Source organism: Diadema setosum, chromosome 14, assembly GCF_964275005.1.
Source record: "Diadema setosum chromosome 14, eeDiaSeto1, whole genome shotgun sequence".
Lineage (NCBI taxonomy): Eukaryota > Metazoa > Echinodermata > Echinoidea > Diadematoida > Diadematidae > Diadema > Diadema setosum.
In genome coordinates, this window is record NC_092698.1 from 30,082,875 (window position 1) to 30,103,235 (window position 20,361).

A 20,361-nucleotide genomic window follows, 5' to 3' on the forward strand; every position below is an offset into this window, starting at 1 on the left:
AAGGTCTGTCATCGTCTTTCCTTTATCATCTGCACAATGATTGATCTACACCCGATCTTTGGGTGCCACCTAAATCCGTCTTTGATGATTGAGAATTCTCCAGCCGTGGACTATTTGAATATTTTGCCGCCGTTTATTAATGCCTCGCGCAAAATGTGAAAAAAAAAAGTCAGCATCGTATACAAGACACGAAGAAATGCAATCTATGAAGTACAATGTAGTATACTGCAACCCCCCCCCCCCATACACACACATAAACTTGCGTAGTGATGCAATATCTTCCATTACTTTGTGTCTTATTATTTCGATAAAATCATTTCTTTTTAAAGTTGGTATTGCACAGTATGACAAGTCCTAGTGTTGCGACCTTCCCCATGTGTTAAAGGGTGTGTACAGTAAGTTCTGGTCGAGGTGAGGATTTAGCTTTTAACGTATTGCGAGATATTCAGAAACCACTCTATGAGATGTCAAAGAGCATGCAGTTCTAAGGGGCATCAAAAGTTTATTCGATGAAAATCGGTTTTGAAATGGCTGAGATATCCGAAAACAAGGTGAAACAAAGAGATCCTAATAAAGTTGTGGCATGTCACCTTTTATTATTAGCACTTTTTTTTTGATATCTCAGCCATTTGAAAACCAATTTTCATCAAATTAACGTTGAATCCTTCTTAAAATTACATGCTCTTTCATGTTTCATAAGAGGCTTTTCATTATCTCACTTAGGAATGTTCAAAACATGAATCCCCACCTCAACCAGTACTGTACAGTCCCTTTAAGGATCTCCCTGTTTCATACAAATCGAGGACTTTGGATTTATGATGACGACTGTGGCACATAATCATTACTGCGAATTTTACTTATCTTAATAGTTCCCCTTTTGTTTTCATACTTTTTTTTTTTGTTGCATACCTTAAAGTCGACTCCGCGATATGAATCTCTTTTCACCATGTTTTGGCTTTTCGACGATAAAATAGTTTGGGTCATGTATGAAAGACCAATGTCAAGTTCTTAATGAGAGTTGCTCCAAAGGGGTATTGTGGACCAAAAAGTGATTCTGAAGCTGGAGGGGAACCGTCAAAGTTTGGAAGGAAGAGCAGAGAAGAACAACTCCCTGAGACATTGTGTCGTGCAGTCGAAGAGTTCCGTTTATAATTGCAAGCTCATTCAAAGGGACATTTTAATCATGGACCATAATTATTATATTTAATTCCACTGTTAAGTGACAATGGCAGCCATGTTTTGAAAGATTGTGCGGTACTTGTAGCCTATACAATTTCATCCCTCTATTTCCCAAGACCTGAAATCATTCATCCGCTTGTATCATAGTACGAATAGAGAGGGAGAGAGAGATATTTATTGATTTTCCGAATTCCTAATTCAATTATGTCGATATGTTGCAAAGATACTGTTTGCTGCCATAGTTTCTTGATAACTTAATGGCAAAAAGAGAGCGTAATCAACTCCCTTGTCTAGAGGCGGACGCCTTCAAAAAGTCTTTCATTTCTAAAGTTTGTGTTACACTAAACGCTGCCGGAACCACTGCCTTCAATAACCTTTGGTACCTCAGTGATAGTAGTCGGGTTAAGACCGTGAATCATATTTCTCTCCCGGCCGTAATAAGATTATATGTGTTTTGAGGCGTTCGACGTGAATAAGATAATGTGATGTGAGAGCTTTTCAAGGAGCCACAAAATATTACCATATTTTTGCTCAAATCTGTTTACACGAGCCCATTAGATAGCGCCGAAGGGAAATTAGTAGTTAACGACCTTTTCATCGTATTTTTTTTTTAATGCTTGCCCTCGCTTCTGCTCATATTGGTTGTATGAACAGAGTGCATGTAAGTCATGATGCAACACAGTTTCTGTGATGAAGAGCTTACGAGCGCCCGACTAGAGGAAAGTGTACCGAAGTACAGCCTCAATATGCCTTCCACGCTTGCTTGGTTAGCTGGTAGGAATGCAAACATGATTTGAAATGTCATTTATATGAACTTGGGTAACGTCAACAATAAAACCAGAGCTCGTTATCATGGTAATGCGTTCATCACAGTCCAGGTGGTACATGCATCAGGGCCGTGCCTTCTTCCTTTGACGGGGTCGGATGCGTTCACTTTATTTGGCATTTATTCATCATGTGAAATACAGAATATATCCTCATACAGCAGCCATGCGCAAAATCAACAGTGAATCATATAAAAATATATTTGACGATAAGAAATTACTTTAGTGAACGACCATGAACGCTCTTATTCACTGATAAATCACATACCGAGACAATGAATTTCACTGAAAGATCGATATCAATGCATAAATACTTACCCCCCCCCCCTCAAAAAAAGAAAGAAAAAGAAAGTAAGAGTACAGGTTTTCTTCTTTTCCTTTGTCACAGTATCCATTCTTCTGGAAACGAGGAGTTTCACTCACTCTGACGTAGATATTTGGGATTACGATGTATTTCCTAGCAAAATGTACTCTAATGTGTCTCTGGGAAAACCATAATTAATTCATATCGATGAGCGAAAGATAGAAAAAAATCAGACGCAATATACGGCTTTCAACCCTGCAGAGGCTTAAAAACGTTAAACAAAACCATTTGCATCAGTGCACTTATGTCTAATGTACACACTCCCATTGTCGCAGCATATACGTTTTTTATGACATTATTTGTAGATACGCAGAAAAGATGTGTAGGATACCACCTAATTACGAATGGGAATGTCTTATCTAGACGTGTTATGCATTATTCAGTTTTATCCGATTTCCGCAAAATGTCGATGTAACGATGGCGACTAAGTCACATGTGCAAAACTGTGTATCAAACATGATATTGGGACGCATCTTTGTTCCGCATTGGTAAGGATATTGTTCTTCGACGGGAATCGCCGTCGGGCGTCGACTCTCCCAGTTTACGTCAGATTCATCGTCTGATGACGGCATCTATACTCTCAGAACAGGTGTCAAATTTCGGTCCAAATTACTGTTCGGTTCGAATTACCCGCACATAACCTTTATACCGTTATGCAGTGGCGAATGAGCGCATTTTGGCAGTCTCCTTGGGAATTTCCACGAATGCTTCAGGCGCATTCCAATCTCATTTCGATTGAGGATCTACTTTCGATTAAGGATTTACTTTAATCAGATATTATGATATGTCTCATAATGACCATGGAATAGATAAAGTATCATGTCTATAATCGTGCAATTTGTCCTTTCTAGGCCAGTCTTGTGATATTTTACGGATATGACGACTACAGTTGAAATTGAAATTAAATGAATAAACACGGCATTACGGTAAACTTTGCCAACTTCAGTATTTCTAAATGAGTGAAACAATTTTACGTTCGAATGAATCCGCCATGATACGTTGCTAATAAGAACGGAACTGCATTTCAAGCCAAATTCTTTTGTTTGTCTCTGTATGTAGCACTGCTACTGCTTGTGTGCTGTCGTTGTCGATGGCGATGATAATGTCGAGAAATGGTGTCGCTTCGTTTTCGGCAGAAATCGTGAAGAAGGTCGCCAACGGCTACAAGCCCCCATTCAGACCGACTATCGACCGAGTGACGTGCTCGCAAGAGATGATGGACCTGATCAGAGACTGTTGGGCCGAGGACCCGGCGGACAGGACTGACTTCCGCGAACTGCGGGGTATCATGAGAAAACTCAACAAGTAAGAAGCAAATTTCCTTTCCTCCCCCTCCCCCGCCTTAACTCCAAATCGTCTTTCTTCCCACTCTCACATGAATAGAAACATGTTTATTACTCAAAACAAAGTAACTTGCTGAAACAAGAACTTCGATCTGCCCATGAAGAAGTAAATATTCCACGTCAAACAGCCCAGACGCAATAATCACGTTATCATGTGTATGTTTGCTTCTTACGCTTGTCTTTTATGACAACTGTTTATAGTGGGCGACTGGCCTATTTTAGTCTTTAGATTATTTTCATCAGCGCGAAGAGAATAATTGAGCAGCATCCCAGCAACAAATATCGATTTGTCGACCCACTTCCTTCGTTTTTCGCAATTTTGAGATCTTGATTTGGTGCCGGGATAGACGTGAAGGAAGAAGGAGAAGAAGAAGAGAGAGAGAGAGATAGAAAGATAGACAGACAGAATGAGAGACGGATGGAGAGAGACTTGTGCATCTTTATCTTAATTTCTTGCTGAGTTGCGAAGCCCAATCGATCTTCCCAATACCCACGATCGATCATGGATCAGATTTGTAAGAAAATCAACAGCGCGATGAAGAATGCCAGAAACTCTCAGCCATCTACACAGGGAGCAGCTTATGATAAGATGTTTCCTTGTACACAGTGAAGACAACGATGTGCGTGTGAATGTTATTTTCATTAACTTATATGACAATGTGTTGCTTTGTCTTAATTGTGATATATTTCTCTGGAACAGCTATCGGCAAGCTCTGATGTCGTCGCGAAGTCTTTGCGATAAAAGACAAGCCGTATGCCGCTGGTGGCATCATTGAATACACACGGAAATGCAATATTTCACGCGTTGGTTCTCAATAGGACACTCAATCTGAGGGTGGTCAATAAATACAGGCACTCTCGTTTCCGTTTCACTTGTGTATTTGTATTGACGTGACCGAATTTTCGCACCGAAGGACTTGGGAAGTCTTTTTTTTTTCTTTCATTCATGTACATTACAGCATGGCGGGATGCCGACGAACTGACGTCAAAATTTACTTCAATCCTCAAGGCACGGCGACTTTGTCTGCCGGAGAGCCGGATTAGAGGCGTAGGAAATCCCTTCCGAATGAGTGTGTTCCATATCACGTTCAGGACCTGTAGCGTTGGCTGTCTGACTACTGCATCGAAAACCAGTCGGAGAAGCCCAGAAATCTCATTAGCTGAGAAAGCAAACCAGATCTATATACTTCTCGAAACATTACCCCCCCCCCCCACACACACACATGCACACACACTTACCCTTTCATATATCAAGCCGATTACTGTAATCCTAATAAAAATGCAGATCATATTTTTCAGTTGGTTCTACACTTGATGTTTGTCGTTATGAAAAGGAAGCATTCCATAAAGCTTATTCAACTATGACACCACCACTCAGACTAGATATCCTCCCCTCCCTTTCCCCACCCCCTTCCAGAAATGTACCCGTCTTCAAGTTACAGAGAACCGTCTCGAAATCTTCTTTCGTTGACCCCTCGCAGAGTCCTATGGATCTTAGAATTCCAATCAAGGATGGGGCTTTGGACCAATCTCCACCGGGGAGCTCGCTTGATCCCAAATCATTAGCTCCGCGTTACACGAGACTCCCGCCTCTTATCCGCGTATCTTTTTCCCGCGCATTCCTCGCCAGCGCGAGTGTGGGTTACAGCTTTGCTCCGCATTCCCGCGAAAGCCCCGGATGATAGCTCGCGGCTATCTATGTCATCCTCTGTAATTGTCTGGGCCTTCAGAGAGACAGAATGAATGAGGCGCGTGGTCGAAGTAATCGCTATGTTCCATAACATTGTCCATTGCTGTTAAACCGCAGTAGGTCTGTGGTTGATACCTCATTCTCATGTGACTTCTGACAGGAAAGTATGCAGTTTGTCCGCATGCGCACGAGAGAAAAATAAAAACGTGTATGATATTTCGAAGACATTTTCCTTCATACAAACCTGCCTTAAAACAACACGGCTTTGATAATATCTTGATTAGAAGCATTGAGACAACGTTTGTTTGAGGATGATGTTAGGTCAGTAACAATTATTACTCATGCACATAATATGAGAAAATCTATATTGGCAATGTCTTATTCACGTGGCATGTGCTGAGGTGGCCATTCAGTATTTTTTAGTTACCCATCATAGGACAGTTGCCCACCATAGGACACCTTGTTACAGATTATGACCTCTAACATTCAAATGGTTAAACTTCCCTAGAAATTATTTAGCGTAGTACGCTTTCTGACTTGAGGATTCATCCTTTCACTACTTTCATGCAATGCAAAGTATTTTTCTTCTGCGTAATTCTTCTCTAAGGTTATCATATAGAACGTCGAGAGAAATAATAGGGACTTTTCCAACTCGTCGCCGAAAGCAGTCAACGCATCGTGTAAAACAGGTGTTGACGTTCAGCTGAACCACGCCTTTGACTGAACTGACAGCCTTTTCGATTTCACGTCCGTCGTGTCGTCTGCGCGTCAAAAATCTCGGCGAGCCGACGATGAGCGGTGAAACGGCATTTTGGGTCATCGGTGAAAACCTTGGTTAGCGCGTTCTAAAATCTGACGCTCACCGCTCGACGCATGCGCAGTGCTTAATTGTACGAGACCGATCACCGCAGCCGGCGACCAAAATGTTGCCACAGAAATCGAAAAGTCCTTATCATAGAGGGGAAAAGCGTTTTGGTTTGTTTTATTTTTATTTGCTTTGTTACTGTTTTTGGAGACAGGCTAACATCGGACTCAAGCATATGAAAATTATGACCCATCCAGGCAAACCACATAACTACATGTACAAATGAAAATTATCACTAATTGTCTTGTCGGTGAGTAAATGGCGGGAACACTTTGGAAACACTTTGTCCTGTGTAATTTTCAAGCTTTATCAATTTTACGTCGGCAGGAACTCGGAGAACAAGGGTCTGGTGGACACCCTACTATCTCGCATGGAGCAGTACGCCTCCAATCTGGAAAGCCTGGTCCAGGAACGGACCGAGGCCTTCTATGAAGAGAAGCGAAAGGCAGAGGAACTACTCTACCAGATCCTTCCAAGGTGGGTTCCCAGCCCTGGGTTCTTAAATTCCTTCGGGTTCCCGCAACGCACCATGGCTCATAGTATTGTTATAATTGTTATGATATTTCGGACACCCGCATAGTGTAGTGTGATGACAGGCACTTGTAAAGCCCACGTGAGTGATACATCATTGTGAAATGGTAGCACCTCCTCTCATCCATAAACATCCATGTTATGTTGGGCTTAATTGCGTCAAAATGTGTGTGTCAAATCGTGCAGTGCATGTCTGTGTTGGATGATGGGTATGTGTGTGTGTGCGTGAGTTTGTAATAACGCAATCATTTCGTAGGGCATGATATTGCCCTTAAACTTGCTCCGTAACCTAAAGTTTGATATCCAGACTCTCTCTATCCATATATTCATCTAGCTATATCTCTATCACACACTCTCTCATTCTACATTTGTACCATATTCCCTCGGCGTGGAAGTTACCTTCAATCTTGTGTTTTTCACTATCTACCAGTGCTTCTCAAGACAAACACAATTTCCTGTTCAACATTGACCTTCATCGTTAGGAAGTTATGATCCTTGCTTTTTGTTATGAAATGAATTTCTGTCTTCTGTTATTGTGCCTCCGTAGGGTGGGATCATCATCTCCTGTATCCCATTCGGCCACTGTTACTTTGACATTCCATATTTTTCGTGAGCAATATTGTTTTCGTATAACGTCTCCGCGGATTATGCATAGTGCCACGCTCCTGTCTCAATATGTAGTTATCAAATCGCCTCTGATATTGGTGAGATATTACCGCGCGTGTCTCTCTCCCTTCCTTTCATGCATGGTGTGTAGACCGATTGCCGAGGAGCTGAAGAATGGGAAACCCGTCACGGCCGAGTCGTTCGAATGCGTGACAATCTACTTCAGTGACATCGTGGGCTTCACAAAGCTGTCGTCTGACAGCACACCTCTTGAGGTGAGTCTGACCACGTGATCATCAACAAATTCGAGTTAAAACTCTTTGTGTGCTCTTGAGTGCAGATTATATAGCACCAAAAACTCCATAGCGTTGTACATCTTCCCCAAAGTCCCTGGAACAGATAGGCCCGAATTCACGATGGTGGTACAATTGAAACCATGGTTTAAACCGTGGACAATGTGTGTAGAGCGCCAAGTGTCGCATGGCCTGTTTCGTTACGAAATCAGTCATTTCGTCGACGAAATTATCATTTTGTAACGAAATGGCAACAATTTGTTGACGAAATGGGCCATGCGATACTTGGCGTTCCAGACAAATTGTCCATGGTTTAAACCATAGTTTCAATTGCACCACCTTCGTGAATTCGGGCCGTTGAGTTAAGACTGGTGGATCATCACATCCTTGGAGGAATGTAGACGAAAAAAGAGTGTAATTAGCCTTTTGACAATATACCACTCTGAATAGATATAATTTAATTAAGAAAATTATTCAAATTCATTTGCGATATTGATAAACGTCAAACTTAACTTAGAGTTGATTTGGAATTAGTCAGAGGGGGTGGGGGGGAGGGGGAGGGGCGTGGGGGATTGTACAGAGAAAGGGTAATTATTTTAACCGACCTTCGATGGTTCCTTTTACCGCTGCAAAGTGTCGAGGTGTGTTTTAGCCAGAATATGAGAGACACCACTGCTAATGATCAACACGTCTCGTCAAGTCTTTGTTTAGAAGTGTTCGAGTTCTGAGGGGGAGTAATGTAAGACACGCAGCGCGTTTGCACGCCTGACCACTGCGCTGGAAATTAGAGTGAGCAATGCGCGCACAAAGTATAATGGTTCGGCCTCTTGTCTTTCGACAAATCAGCCCAATGTCGGTGGATGATATGTCGCACGCGCGCGAGGGCATAAAGCCCACACGATGCCCCAGATAGAGATGCGAGGATTTATCCCCCTACCCTTGCTGAGCATATCTAACTGATCTCTCTGCGCTCTCAATATTTATTAAGAACGATCAATTGCAGGTGGGTTTGTTTGATGGATCCCTCGGGCGGCTAAGCCCAGGCAAATGATGCGATTAAGTTATCAATCTGATATCTCTATGCACCCCCTATGGATCCCTACTACTCGAGGAAATGCGGATTTACATTCAGGATTTAATCAAATGAGCTTGTTTTTTCTTGCACTATATGTACACACGCGCTTATATGTATCATATCGTATAACCATTTTATACAAGAAGGTACGTTGTACATCGGAAGTAACGTGCTGAATACCTACAAGGATTTTCTCATGACAAGTTGGTAAATTACACGTATTGAATCACTTATTCACTTCTTTCATTTATTCTTTTCGTAGTCCCTTCTTCGAAATACAGTAGCAATATTCATGGATATATAACTCGTTAATCAAACGGACTTCATTTGATATTCTTAAGACATGCTCGCATATTCATGTAAAACGGCAGGGTAAAATCGAGATGCAAAAGATGTTAATGACTTATTGTGTTTCGCAGGAATATCATGTCATGGAAACGTGTCGCTCTTACGTTAGTCTCCCTTTTTTGTTGCCTTGTATTTTACATGGTTTGTGCCGACTGTTTTTCATTCCTCTGACTGCAATTGTCTCTCTGTTTTGTCCCTTGCGAAACACAATAAGTCATTTACACCTTTTGCATCTCCCTATTGGCATGATTTTCTTTGTCTTTATGGGGATGGGGGTCTCTCGGTCTGACAGATTGCTATAGCAATCTCGATTCGTAATTGCTACCAATGTTTACGGCAATGTTATTTCGTCGTCGTTTCGAACTGCTGAGAAGTTCACTTGGGCGGCTGTTCCCCTCCCCCACACCATTTCTCTCTCTCTCTCTGTGTCTATCTATATATCTGTATCTATATCTTTATTCATATGTATGTAATGTTTGTATATGCAGGAATTCCACTTTTCTCTCTTCTAATTCGTCCATTCATTTTCGAAAGAAATTTACTTATTTTCAGCACTTTTCCGGATTTGTTTGTTTATTTGTATATTTTTGAGGACCACTTTAATTGTTGTATGTCTTCTGATAGAGTAAATGGCATAAGTGCAAGTCTAATAAGTATTGTATACATTTGGATTACGACGGAAAATAGGCACTGACTTGTCACACATTAGGCCCTACTCTGTGTTACTGATACGCTTATAGGAGATTATTGTGCCATTGAATGCGAATTCATGCGTGACATAAAGACGAAACTACTCCAAAGCTGTTACAAAAGAATGTTCTCAATTCATATCGTATTTGTTCATAACATTGCGGAGACAAACTGTCTTCAGGAAGAAAAAAAAAACTTATACTTTGGTGAAAAAAAGACTGTCTCCACTGAATATTGCTACTGGTGTTACTCTTATCATGTACAGATGTATTGATGACTGTTCGTATGATTTCATTCGGACTATTATTTGAGTATATTGCCCGCTGCCATGTAGGAACACATTGCACGAGTACAGAAGAAGGTTAGGGTCAATAACTTTTGGAAGAGAGGGCAGGATTTCTTATTAATGTACAAGCTGTACTACCTAGAATTAAAAGGCACTCAACAGCATGGTAATCGTACCAACCTGCAAAAAGATGATGATGAGAGATGGAGTAGGTAGAGGGCAATATACATTTTATATCCTGGCTTGTTTCTATTGCACAGGAGAATTGCCAGGATGGCTATATACGAGATTATGTTGTATGTGTCCTTCCGTCTCCTGTTTTTGTTTTTGTTTTTTCTCTTGGAAAGCAAGCGATGTCAAGAATGTGAAAAATCATAGCACGACTTCTCAGACCACATAGTTTGGGAAATTATCTCATTTCTGTTTATGTATTATGTGTAGCATTCGAGCAAAGGTTGCCCTTTAGCAGTTTCTATCTAAGCTTTACGTCGTTGACTTGGAATGACACTGACAGTTCTTAGATTGCTTTTGCCGAAGGATTCGAGAGAAGGGGATATACATCCGAATACCCAAGATTATATGAAATGTTTGCGTTCTTTATAGTTTATGTATAGTCTATATGCATCTACTCATCTGCAGCAAATAACATTAATCAAAAGAGAATGTGAAATCATTCGCTAATCCATGAATTCAGTCTTGTTGCTAGGAAACCTGTCCGACTGTATTGCAGTGTCTTATATCTACATGATCATAATACGTGCAGAATCCCACATGATTATGCAGACATGAGATTCAAATGTTATTTTGAGTTCAATTATATCAAGTTCAGTGTGTAAACGATAGATAGATAGATAGCTGAGTAAAGAATAAATTCAAAACTATATGCCAGGGTATAAATGAATAACTATTATTAGCAATTCGATACATGCTGTAAATTGCAGATGCTATTATTACTTTTAGCAAATTATCAAACTCAACCCATCTCGTGGTAATCAAGAGAAAAGTTATGAAAGCGTTCAGGATGCGTTTGTGTGTGTGTGTGTGTGTGTGTTTTCGTTCCCGTACATGCAGTAAATGTTCATGGCTGTGTTCTGATTACATTGCGACAAAGCAATATGCCGAACTTATCAAGCTGTAGCTAGAACTGTGCTGATGGAGGAGTTCAATGTGAATACGATGGAAGCAAAAGTCTAAAGTCGGGTGAAAGCATATAAAATTACGGGGGGGGGGGAGAATTACACTCAGAATGGGTAGGAAAACTTAGCAAAACGGAATAGAGGGAGAGAGGGAACGACGAAGGGAAATAAGGAGATGGGGGAGAGAGATGGGGGGAGAAGGAGAACTAATAGCGATGGAATAAGATACCAGTGCTATTCGACTTCGTGGGGTGAAAATACTCTCCGTTCCCTGCGGGTGGGGAGTGAACCGGGGAAAGACAATTTAAGAGTTTCTTCCTCGGACACGTGGATGGATGGGTGAAACATCGAATCTTTACCCCCCCCCCCCCCCCCATATCACTGAAGTGGAGAAAGATCACGGGGGGGGGGGGGAAGGGGGAGGGGAGAGACCAAGTTGGAAAGGAGAGCAAATAAAAACGTCTTGGTCTCAGATTTTATCCTTTATCCGCTGTTTTCAGTCCCGATCATTGTACACTATCAATCAAGGTTAACAGGGACGATATAGGTATATGAAGGCCCTATATACGAACCCTGTCTTTCCCCCTTTTTAATGGGCACAGCACGGGAGCGAAATTATCCTCCAATTTCATCGTGTTTGAACCACGCCCCGGAGGTAGCACAGTTTCCGCCCTAGCTCCTCGGAGATCGACCCCTCTCAGTGTCTGTTGTCGCCATCGTCAATGATTCCACCCCCTTCCCTTTTGTTTTTATTTTTACAGGTTGTTGATCTCCTGAACGACCTCTACACGTGTTTTGATGCCATCATTGACAACTTCAACGTTTACAAGGTGCGTATCTGTGTATGGTTCTTCCCGCCATTCCAGTTTATGTGCTTTTTGCCTCTCTTTTTTTATAGCTTTACATCCGAAATATGATAGTCAAATGAGCCGATGAGTTGGTAATCGATCTATGAGAGCACTCCGGGGTTTTTCCTAGCCTAATTGCTATTTAGTGAACCCGATTTTTTTTTTTCACAACGGAGCCGGAAGTCAGAACGGACACAGAAGTGCCGAGTTTCCCTAAATTGTGTGAAGGCGATGGAATTTCGCAAGGGTTCGTTATATAGGGACCCCTGTGAAATTGAAAGCAAATAAGGCGAATCCCGCAGACATCAGAGACAGCCGATGCGAATGGTGTATATGAGCACCTTTGAATTCAAATCGACCGGCGTGGTCAAACCAAGTTAGCAAGGCAAGACGATCTATGATTATTTTAGGGGTAGCAAATCATGCAAATATAACTCCTCAATGTATGCATTTATATATAAGTATATATATATATATATATATATATGTATATATATATATATATATATATATATACATATACATAGCCTATATGTGTGTATATTAAATCTAATTACGATTTTAGTCCTCGTTTTGGTTCCGGTACACAAAGAATGAAAAGAAGACATTTTAATATACATAGCATCCAAAAAGTGTAATCGTTGCACCGAATTTTTGACGTGTCACGTAGAAAACGCGTGATGCGTCATTTTTTTTTTTATTAATATTATTATTTTGTTTTTGCAACGATTAAAAATTGTCGGACGCTAATATACGATCTCTTCTTTTTTTTTCATCTGTAGGAATGTGCACACTGTATCGTATGATGGTGCGTCATTTAGGTATCAGTGAAAGCACTACTACTACTACTACTACTATTACTTCTACTTCTACTACTATTACTACTACTACTACTACTACTGCTGCTACTACTACTACTACTACTACTACTACTACTACTACTACTACTTCTACTACTATTACTACTACTACTGTCTATATCCCCCCTTTTCTTGGAAACTTGATAGTCGACGGTCATTCTCTCTTCTCTTAGGTGGAGACCATCGGGGATGCCTACATGGTGGTATCGGGCCTGCCCATCCGGAACGGAGACTTCCACGCGCGCGAGATCGCTCGCATGTCCCTGGCCCTGCTGAACGAAATCACCACGTTCAGAATAAGGCACAGACCCGACGAGAGGCTTCGGCTGCGAATCGGCGTACATACAGGTAGGTCTATCCACACTCAACAAAATAAAAATCTTCAGTCAATATTTTAAATGTCACTCGTCCAACTTTTTTTTTTTTGTAATTGTTAAATATAACACTCAAAAATGTTGAATTTACCATTTCTGAAATGTAGTTCAACATTAAATTTGAGTGCAAAAGTTAACATTTTGAGTGTTAAATTTAACTTTTAATGAAAAGCTTGTAAGAGTGACAACTTTGAAAATAGTGATTTTCCATTTCGTAGGAGCATCTATGATGATTTCATGATTCGTACTCTGTTATCTTATGGAGTGCTTTATACCTTTTTTTTTCCTTATCGTCAAATTGAATCAGATATGTATACTTGTATCATAATAGCTGTGTGTGTGTGTATAATATGTATATGTGTGTGTATGCACATTACAAAGTATGCAATGTTCAATTCTCCACTCTGTTTACAGGTGAAATGATAAAAGATCTGCCTGTTTCTAGAAATGAGAAATATGAGATAGTTCCAACGTCGCAATTACTGTTTTCTGTACGTGGTTACACGATTCTTCACAGTAATCATTATCCATCTCTTCATTATTAAGGTGACTCCACATTCTTTGTGAGTTTGAATTTTGATTTGAGATGGGGCGCTTTTTTTTTTTTTTTTTTTTTGGTGACATTTTCAGAGGAGATGATGTGGAAAACCTCCTAATTTATTTGTGTGCTTGTTCGAACGCAAACACTACAGACTTTAATGATAAAGGTAGCTGGCTATATAGCTTTCCACCATTTCCTGTCCACGTGACGTCATTGCGGTGGTTTGCCCCCTTGTTTCTACTCTCCCTCTCGGGACTACTGAATGGTGTGGATTTCTCACCGTCGCACAGTCGGATGAAAGCAAATTTCCTGCCGTAGATTTGTCCCGAGGCATTCCCGCTAAGTTTCACATAGTGCGCGTCTTCCTCCACTTTTTTTTTCTTTCCTTCTTAAGATTGCTCGTGTGCAGACGCTCGTGTCTGTTGTATACGGGTAACTCACCGCTAGAGCGTTGGCTTGGTAACTCAATGCACTCCTATAGGATATTGGCTCCACAAATTTGACTCGTGTTTGGTTGCACTAGTATATAATTCTGTTCATGACTTTTCGTGTTGGGATTTTGTGGTGTGATTATTTTTTTTCCCCGTAAAATTTCAATTATGTTATGCTAATGCTATCTTGTTCGCAGCAAGATGCTGACAAGCCAGAGAAAGTCTTCAAACTATAATATGAAAAATAAAAGAGAAGAAAACAGCACAAGATGATAACCAGGCGAATCAATTCATGGGATGATGGTATCAACAGTAAATTCCAAGTGACGGAAAATATCTGTTCGAAAGAGTGAGAAGTTGATACCCCGAGAAGTGCAGACTGACATTATGTTGTCTGTTAACCCTTCCCCACGATATCCCTAATCACATTTCCATTTTGTCACCTTCCATTTTTAATGAGATTCGTGTCTTGTGGCTCGCCTATTAGAGCGTACTTCACTTCGCCTGTTACTTCGTCTTGAAAGATTGCTCCCGCCTGTCCGATTTTAATGGTTCGCTCTGGCAATGTGATCGTCACAAACAGAGAGCATTGCTTTTGTGACGTAAGGCAATGGGGGAAAAAGAGGGTGTGGCAACGTGTAGTGGGTAGGAAGAATGTGACATCAACCCCTCTTCGTGATAATGGTACAAGCACATTCTCTCTATTATCCGTTTCAGGGAGAATGCGGGGAGGGGTTGAAGGGGGAACGGACATCAACCTTTTTCAATCTTGAAAACCTGTTTAAAGGGATGGTGTAGTTTTAGTTGAGACGGGGCTTCAGGTTTCCAACTTTTTTGTGAGATAATGAGAAACCTCCTATGAAATAGGAAAGAGCATACAATTCTAAGAGGAATTCAAAGCTTATTTAAAGAAAATTGCTTTTGAAATGACCGAGATATCCAAAAACAAAGAGGGCCTAATAGAAGGTGGGACCCACTTTTTATTTGGACCACTTTGTTTTATTTTGTTTGTTGTTGTTTTTTGCATGTCTCAGCCATTTCAAAGCCGATTTTTCTCAAATAAACTTTGAATTCATTTTAAAACTGCATGCACTTTAATATTTCATAAGTGGTTTCTACTTATCTCGCAAAAAAGTTAAAATCTGAATCCTCCATCTCGATCGAAACTAGACCATCCCTGTAAATTCTTTCTGATTTATTGTCTTTGATGTGAGCTTTGATATTGTGTGGCTGTGTGTATGAGGGAATGTTTGTTTGCGTGTTTGGGGGCGTAGTTGGTACTATGTACTATGTAGCTTTCTCATGACAATATTCATCACCATCATTTTTCTCTACCCCCATCCAGGGCCAGTGGTAGCTGGTGTGGTGGGACTCAAGATGCCCCGATACTGTCTGTTCGGCGACACTGTCAACACGGCATCCAGAATGGAGTCAAATGGAGAAGGTAACCCCCTCGATAGAGCAAATGGCACAAATCTCTTTATCGTGGTGCTCTTGTTATGTTTCTTCCCGCCTTTTACCCCACCTGGATTCACTGAATAACAGACGACATTCACCTTTCCATCATGATAGAATCTCCGTCTTCGAAAGTAAATTCCAAAACAGCTAGGGGAGACAAAAAAAATCACCAGACCCTAAAAGTATATCACATCTGTCACTTTTGACATTTCCCGCCATCACGTTCAATCGATATTGTTACGCCAGTGCCGGTCACTTATAGCCACTGTCAGTGCCAATGTCCACCACCCCCAGTGTCCGCTGGTGTGCTGCCTTGAAGACGACTGTCGCCCAATGTGATGGTTAAAGTCGCCCCTGCTTTCACCTTTTCCGTCTGAAATTATGATCGATCCTGGGGTTATGTTTGTTACTGATATGTCACATATGAAATGTCAAGACTTATCTGAAGCTATTTTTGCAGATTATCATTTTATCCTGTGAAATGTCATCTCTGAATATAGCACGTTTCTTTTTATGTTTGTACATATGTTTGCATGTAAACATAATATGTGTGTATGTGTGTGTGTGTTTGTGTGTGTATTCGTGTGTGGGGGGGGGGGGGAGGGGGAGAGAGATGTTTGAAGTGCATGTATGTGTTGGCATCCTAATGTGACATACCTACGTCATAAGTAATTGAAAGAAAAGTTTGGCGGAAGATTGCTCTTTGTTTTGTTATGTATTCAGTTCATATCATATTCAGCTGAACTTGATATCATATTATTTCGTCGTCGACAGAACGCCAAATTAAAATACAGGACTCGTACATGTCACTATGTCTGCGAGACAACGCAGACAATGAGGCGTAAATCAAATTTGACAAAATTCTGCCTGCCAGTCTGACAAGATTATGTTCATGGCATTTTTTTTTTCTGCATGTAAAATGTGGAATTGGCATGTCAGTCAAACCGCAACCGTCGCAATTGTTCGTATTTGCCCAAAGATCCGATCTAAATGATGGTAACTCAATCACAGATCTGCTGGGTGTAAACCGAAATCCCAGCCCAATATTTTGACTGATAGCCGAGGCACGTGATCAAAATAGTGATATCTATAATAACTCATGCTTTTCTGATAGACGTGGGCCTCTTCAAAACTTACCAGTGCTGGGTTATGGGGGGGGGGGGGGGGGGTCCCGGTTATTGTCTGTGCGTAGAGTGCAAAATTTGGCGTCCAAGCCGCGGAGTTCCCAAGACACATCCCCCACTCCCGTTTCGGCAGCGATGGTGCTGTTATTAGGTTAAAATGGTCCATTTGGCTACATCTGTAGAAAGATGGCGAAATCGCCTGGGCGGATGAAAAGAGAGGGGGAAAAATCAATACGAAGGGCTCTTTTCAGAGGTGGGCTAAAAGCACAGTCTGGGAGGAAGAGAGCTACCGAGATCTATTTATAAAGCTTCCACTTTTTCTCTGTGTGTGCAAGGAACCTTTTAAACTGTGCTATCGCATTCGTTAACCTATCCCACGTCACAAGCGTCGAGACCCACGGGAAATTAGGCACTGCATTACAGGAGTTGATAATGGTAATCTATCAGATATGATGTTCAGTATTAGTCAGCGGAGAAAAATTCTCTTCAGACACAGGCTCTAGAATGTGGTTGCAACATGTCGCTCACGTAGGAAATTAACCCTTGGTGCCGGAATATGTTGTTCAAATAATTCATGTTTCCTTACTTGGCCTACTGTGTGACTCAATCCCTAGTATAGTCCAGCACTTTGCGTGACAGAACGTGCAAGCAGCGCAGACGTTGTTTTGGTGTCACAAAATCATCACTTATAGATATTACGCAGTTATGAGGTGTCCTTTGGGACCTGTAATTTGGTGGCGTTATCCACTTATCAATTTCTCTTCTTTTTTTTTTTTATTTAGAATGGGGAATATAGTTTTGTTGTGTTTTGTGTGTGTGTGTGTGTCTGTGTGTGTGTGTGTGTGTGTGGCTTCCGTTTGATTTCTGTAAGAGGAATAAGAGCAAACTGCAAACGAATGATGTAAGCCCATGAGTTCTCCTGTGCGTTCGCCTAATCATGGAAGTGTTTGACATTTCTCCTCGACATCATCGTCTTAATTTGGGCTATTTGGCAACATAAACTTCTGCTTAAAAGAAGCAACATCAATGAAACCCGAGAAGGAAAAGGATGAAACTTAAAACAGAGTTGGACGTAACAATTTGAAGGATATATTGTTTCCATCCATTTTCATGTCAGCCCTCAAGGTCGCTAGAATAATGTATGCAAAGGTTGTCAGATAATATCAGGCGTGTAGACCGACAAAGGCCCATGAAGACTAGCTGATGTGAGACGACTCGCTAAGGTTATTTATGACGTAAATTATGTGTTATTCTATGTTTACAGTAGTACTTGAGATGAAGAACTGTATAGTTGAAACAGACATCGATACAAATTCTGTTATCCAAAAATAAAATGTAAAATTTAGTCTTTCATGCATTACGTCTTGCATGCGTGCAAGACCCCCCCCCCCCCCCCCACATTGGAAAAGACATTTGTTGCATACTTTTTGATTTTCCGTGTGTGAATGATTGTGTCTGTGCATGTGAATGTATAAGTGTGGGTGTGTATGTGTGTGTGTGTATACATATGAAAGAGAGAGGGAGAGAGAGAGAGAAGAGCGATTGTAATTATCCAATGATCTGCGGGGAAACGTCAGACTATTCCTTCTCAAAATTTGCCAAAAATGCCGTTGCCAAAATATCGTCATAAGGTTTTACTGAAAATAAAATGTCATAAGGATATTATGAGAGAGCCGCAAATTATTTATAAAACTGTTCAACAGAGCTTTGTTAAAAGTAGGATAACTCGTTGAAATGCAATATCACAAATTAGTTTAGCCTATATTCTGTTGAATCCACGTGTCTTCTACAAGACTGCATGTTAATTCCAAAGAACCGACACCCTCCGTCTGCAAAATTACTTGACGGATTTGTGTAGTCTCATTCCAGATGTTTGATTATAAACACGAAGCCCATCCTCCACCTAGAATATAAAGTGTAATGGCCTATTGACTATGCGTGAATGAATATCTATTGATTTCTCTTTAGATGTGCCTACATGGGATACAAAAAGGTGTCTTTTTCGTGTGGTCAACTTATCTTTTTATGTTTGTGTATTTAACAGCTATGAAAATCCACATAAGCGAACACACGAAGAAGATTCTGGACCTATTTGGAACATTCGTCCTGGAGCTTAGAGGAGAAGTAGAAATGAAGGTAAATACTCATATACCAATCCTTTCTTATATCATAATATGTCACTTTTTAGCGTATTGATTGAAATATATGACAAATTTTTGTCTTGGACGTACATGGTTATAATATATACCTATATAAGCGTCAATTTCCCCAGAGATGAAATTAATGTGCGAAATTAGTCTTCGAACATTGCATTAAAATGTAAAGCTCCTAAAGTTAATCTTGATTGCAAATAAAAACTTGCACTTTAAGAACAGAGTTATAGAGAACTAACAAATTATATAGCAGGAATTACTCAACAGGGCATAGAGATAATAGCAACATCACAGCTTCCTGTCTGCCTGTTGTTGTTTCGCGTTTCTCAATTGTTATTATGGTCATAATTCTATGCCAACGCAAAGAATATATTCTTACTGCAGCTCTCATCATTATTCCTATATTGGAGTTGTTTTGTTCCCGCGAGATATAAGTACTCCTTTGTGCATGCAGTTTCACATCACTATCTGTTGAGTGGAATTGACTGGTGAACGATTAGACACAAAAGGCAGACTCAATTACCTTCTAGGCACACGGGAATATTTCGATTGTTATGATTCTGTATTTTTGCCTTCCCCATGCGAATTTCGCCATTATTGTTAACGCATGCACTGGCATAGATTAAATGGCACCACTGAAGCCTGTGCAAATTTACTGGCGAAGCAATGTATTCGGGCTCATAACGATTATGCCGTTGCTCCCCCGACACGTCTTTCTTTCTATCTATACAGGGCAAAGGCAAACAAACGACGTACTGGTTGAAAGGGGAACTGAAGGGCCAAAACGGGATCTGCGATTTGAAATACCAGGAGATCACCGTTTGACGTCATTAAATCGGCAACGCCACGACCTTCTTGCTCGCGAGCCGACAATACTGGCTGCATGCAGCACATTAACTCACGTAGTTTGACATGCGTGGGACTGACGCTCAAACTACAAACAGCTTGAGAAAACGCCGTTACTTTTTTGTGTGTCTAAATAAAGAGAGAAAAAATGCTTCCTACGGTATAAGAATAGCTTTATATTTACACTGTTGTAGGGATGAGGCGCTGACAAAGAACGTGATAGTAAGTGATATTTTAGAAGCCCGACTAAGACAGAGGATAGAAACGCGATGTCAGCGTAGAATTAGGTCGGTAGACTGTGTAGCAGGAAAGCTGCGTTGGTGATTATAAACACCCTTGGGCACATCAAGTAAATAATTCTCTTGTATGACTGATACTTTGATGTGCACAAAATGTAATCAGCACACGATGTGAGCAAATGGCATTTTATGAAATAAACGTAATACTTGACAGGGCTCTTCCATTGACTATTTGAAATCAGTTGATTCAATCTTAC

The 20,361-nt window shown here is 40.8% G+C and overlaps 1 protein-coding gene across 1 annotated transcript in view; it reads left to right on the forward strand.

Annotated features, from left to right (window-relative positions):
* The window catches only part of LOC140237997 (atrial natriuretic peptide receptor 1-like), a 158,743-nt gene extending 138,827 nt beyond the window's left edge, over positions 1 to 19,916 (forward strand). The window contains exons 11-18 of the mRNA XM_072317923.1: positions 3,504 to 3,672; positions 6,593 to 6,742; positions 7,554 to 7,677; positions 11,992 to 12,060; positions 13,112 to 13,286; positions 15,630 to 15,728; positions 18,911 to 19,002; positions 19,752 to 19,916. Of these exons, the coding sequence (XP_072174024.1) occupies positions 3,504 to 3,672; positions 6,593 to 6,742; positions 7,554 to 7,677; positions 11,992 to 12,060; positions 13,112 to 13,286; positions 15,630 to 15,728; positions 18,911 to 19,002; positions 19,752 to 19,844 (971 nt within the window). The 3' untranslated portion in view covers positions 19,845 to 19,916. The remainder of the gene's footprint in view (positions 1 to 3,503; positions 3,673 to 6,592; positions 6,743 to 7,553; positions 7,678 to 11,991; positions 12,061 to 13,111; positions 13,287 to 15,629; positions 15,729 to 18,910; positions 19,003 to 19,751) is intronic.
* The last annotated feature ends 445 nt before the right edge of the window (positions 19,917 to 20,361 follow it).